This window comes from Belonocnema kinseyi, chromosome 2 (assembly GCF_010883055.1).
Source record: "Belonocnema kinseyi isolate 2016_QV_RU_SX_M_011 chromosome 2, B_treatae_v1, whole genome shotgun sequence".
NCBI lineage: Eukaryota > Metazoa > Arthropoda > Insecta > Hymenoptera > Cynipidae > Belonocnema > Belonocnema kinseyi.
In genome coordinates this window covers 175,923,049-175,927,361 of record NC_046658.1, presented here as the reverse complement: position 1 = coordinate 175,927,361, position 4,313 = coordinate 175,923,049, and the positions used below count along the sequence as shown (strand labels likewise).

At 32.1% G+C, this 4,313-nt stretch overlaps 1 protein-coding gene across 1 annotated transcript in view; it reads left to right on the top strand.

Moving 5' to 3' along the window:
- The window catches only part of LOC117167512 (zinc finger protein 708-like), a 25,636-nt gene extending 22,565 nt beyond the window's left edge, over positions 1-3,071 (top strand). Inside the window, exon 3 of the mRNA XM_033352511.1 lies at positions 756-3,071. Within this exon, the coding sequence (XP_033208402.1) occupies positions 756-2,978 (2,223 nt within the window). The 3' untranslated portion in view covers positions 2,979-3,071. The remainder of the gene's footprint in view (positions 1-755) is intronic.
- Positions 3,072-4,313: the final 1,242 nt, after the last annotated feature.

Below are 4,313 nucleotides of genomic sequence, written 5' to 3'. Positions count from 1 at the left end.
ATAAAATAAATAAAATAAATAAAATAAATAAAATAAATAAATAAAATAAAATTTTAAAGCTTTTCAAGGATGCTTAAATTATTCAAAATGAAAATAATTTAACTTCTAATTAATTTAAGAACTGTTGAGTTAATTTAAAAAAAAAAATTTAATGTTTCAAGCTTAAAATAACTTAATAATATAATTTTGAAATTTTTTAAAGTTTGTTCATTGATTCTTTTATTTGGAGTATTAAAAATGTTAACGTGGATTTATATTTTTGGAACTGAATCTGAATTGTGAAATTCTATAATTTATGAATGTTAAAAATTCTGAATTTTGCAATTTATGTGCATTTCATTTAAAGTTGTTCAATTGAAAAGTTTTAGTACTTTCTAGTTATTACGTGTAATTTATTGAGCATTTGAATACTAATTTTTTAATTGAAAATCTTTTAAATTTCAATTTAAAAAATTTGAATTCAACAGTTCCAGTTTGAATGCTTTAATCTTTATTTTTTTATTGTTTTAAATGGAACAATTTTTATAATTGAGTTCGATTTTTACCGGCAATTTTTTTCTTCGATTAAAACGGTTACCCTGTACTTGCAAAAAAACAAATCAACGGGATTTTTTAAAGAAACATGCATTTTTGAGGAAAGATAGTCTTTGAATATTGACTGATTTTTTTTTGTCAGAAACTTTTTCACGCAACTGTATAAAATAGGGATAAAAGAGTTCGTGCGAAAGTACAAACATACATAAAATGTTTTTTAGCTTCTCTCACAAATCGAACCGGAAGCCGATACACTGAGAATAATTGATCCTCTTTCAAAAAACCATTTAGAAAATGGAAAAAGAGGACAAATCGATGTGATAGACATGTCAGCTGACAATACATCACCTTATAAATATTTATTTGTTTATGAAGACAGATTGTCAAGATACATTGTACTTAAAGCGATGAAAAGTAATGATCCCAAAAAAATAGCAATGCATCTTCTAGATGTGATAACAATCATCGGCCTTCCTCATATTTTACAATCCGGAAATGGTCGAAATTTCAGCGACCAAGTGGTCCAAGAATTGCGTTCTTTGTGGAACGGATTCGACATAATTAGTGGAGACCTTCTCCAATTTGCCTCGAGTGAAAGAAATTTCAAAAATATTATTAAATCCTGGCTGGCAAAACACAAAAGCAAAACGTGGCTTGAAAGTATCAAATTTATTCAAGTTTTACAAAACGCAACCTTTCTTTCCCAGGACGGCAAATTGCCGCACGAATCGCTTTTTAAAAGAAATGTCTATGAAGAATTTCTTCAATCTAATCATAAAAGAGATGATTTTATAGTCGAAGAATTTAAATTCGAGAATAATGATCGTGACAATTCCTCTATTTCTGATGGCGATAATCATGAGGATGAAATTAGTGAAACTCCCGCAGATGATTGGATTTCAGAAGACGAAAAATCGAGAGAAAAACAGCCCCACAAGTGTAAAATCTGCCCGAAAAAGTACACGAAACTCGGACACTTGACGAATCACCTCAAATTGCACAAGTCAAGCAAAGAGTGCACAAAATGTGGGAAAAAATTCCGATCTCAGTCTCTTTACGAGAATCACGTGAGCAAAATGCATCAAGAGTTATCCGAAACTATCAGCAGTGCAAGTAATAATTCACCAGAGAAAGAAATCGAAGAGATTTCATCAGAAAAGGTATCAAAGTCAGGAAAAAGGCCGAGAAGGCGACCAAAATTGAACGGAAGTTTATTAAAATGTAGCTACTGCTCGCAAGAATTTGAATTCCCCAGTGTTTTAAAAAGACATGTCCGCTCGCACACGAACGAGCGGCCCTACGTCTGCAAAGTCTGCAATAAAAGCTTCAAACAACTCGGACATCTCAGCCAGCATTCGATAACTCACACAGATTACAGATCTCTGCAGTGCGGCGAATGTAGCATCAAATTTGATTCGCTCGACGCCCTCAAAATTCATTCCCAGAGCCACTCGAGCGAAACGAGTGAAAAATCCAATCCCACTCTCTCAATGACCCGGCTTTTCGAGTGCGACCACTGCAAGAAAGTGTTTACGACCAAGAGCGTCCTCGAGCGTCACATCTTCACCCACACGCACGAGCGCCACTTTGAGTGCGAAGTTTGCGGCAAGCGCTTCAAACAGTCCGGTCACGTCAAGTCGCACATGCTCGTGCACACCGGAGAGCGCAAATTCCCCTGCACCATTTGCCCGAAGCGCTTCAGTTTGGCGAATTCGCTGAAGAAGCACATGTACATTCACAATGGTGACAAGCCCTATCAGTGCGACATTTGTGGCGCGAGATTTCTCGAGAAGCGAAATCTTAATGGACATCTGATGACGCACACGAATGAACGACCCTTTGGCTGCAAAGTCTGCGGCAAGAGGTACACTCTCGCGGACACTTTGCGCCGTCATGTGAGCGCCGCGCACGAGGACGGACGGACATATCAGTGTGAGATATGCGCGAAGATGTTCAAGCAACTGGCGCATCTCTCGGTGCACAAAAAAGTGCACAATGACGAGCGACCGTTTCAGTGTCATCTCTGCGAGAAGAACTTCAAGCACAAGAACGTGCTCAAGTCGCATCTGGCGATTCATGCGAATGTGCGGCCATTCGAGTGCGACGAGTGCAAGGCGACGTTTGTGCGCAAGACGAATTTGCAGACGCACATCGCTTCTGCGCATATGAATGAGAGGCCTTATGCGTGCACCATTTGCGGCAAGAGGTTTAAACAAGTGAGTCATCTGAATGGACATATTATTGTGCACAGCAATTCGATGCCGTATCAGTGCGACTTTTGCGATCGGAGGTGCAACAGGCTGGATAATTTGAAGAAACACATGCGACTGCATACGAATGTGGAGATTGTGAGGAGAGAGGGGCCGAGGACGGGAGGTGTTTCGATGAGTCGGAATAGGGAGGTTGATAAGGCGGGGTTTGATCATTATTGCAAAAGGATTTGAGGATGTGTTTCTAGAAAATTTTTGGAATTTTTCCGCTATTTTTAATGATTTATGGAATTGATGAATAATCTGGGTAGTCGCGAGTGTGATTAGTTTTTTATTTTAAATTCAATAACAATGAAATTTTTTTTTTTAAATCTATTCCATTTTTAAAGAAAAATAATCAATTTTCAACCAAAAAGATGAATTTTCAAACAAGAAGATTAATTTTCTACGAAAAATTGAGGTTTTAAATAAAAATGCATTTTTAACACAAAAAAAATATTCTTAATAAAGTTTTTCTTTAAAAATGTCCATTTTCCAACACATAGCTGAATTTTTAATTTAAAATATCAACTTTCAAGAAAAGAAAAACAAATTAAAAAAAAAAGTTAAATTTTCAACAAAAAAGATAAATTTTGCAAACAAGAAGATTAATTTTCTATCAAAAAGTCGAGTTTTCAAATAAAAATGAATTTTTAACAATTAGAAAATATTTTTAACAAAGTAGTCAACTTTTTAACCAAAAAATAAATTTTAAAATAAAATAAACTAATTTTCAAATAAGGAAAATAATTTTTTTTAAAGTCAATTAAAAATATCACTTTTCAAGAAAAGAAAAATAGTTTTTTTTTTAATCAGTTCAATTTTCAATACAAAAAAAGAAGAATTTTTAATAAAAGAAAAAGAATTTTTAAACGAGAACATCAATTTTTTATCAAGAAGTCGAGCTTTTAAATAAAAATTAATATTTAAACAAAATAAATTAATTTCCAAACAAGACGAATAATTTTCTTTAAAAAAAGGAAAATTTTAAACACATAGTTTAATATCAATTAAAAATCTCAATTCTAAGTTAAAAATATTAATTTTCAAGAAAAGAAAAAGAAAAGAAAAACAAATTTTTCTTAAATCATTTAATTTTCAAACCAAAATACTGAATTTCCAAACAAGATTAATTTTCTAACAAAAAGTCGAGTTTTCAAATAAAAATTAATTTCTAAACAAATTAATTAATTTTTCAACAAATAGTTGAATTTTCAATTAAAAAGATCAATTTTGAAGAAAAGAAAAAGGAACTTTTTTAAATCATTTAATTTTCAAACAAAAATAATGAATTTTTAACGAAAATAAAATTCACAAAGAAGACGAGTAATTTTTTAACAAAAAAAGTCAATTTTCAACCACATAATTGCATTTTCAATTAAAAAGCTCGATTTTTAAGGAAAGAAAAACCATTTTTTTAACTCAGTTAAATTTTTAAACAAAAATAATCAATTTTCAACCGAAAAGATTAAATTTTAAACATGAAGATTAATTTTCTATCAAAAAGTTGAGTTTTTAAATAAAAATTAA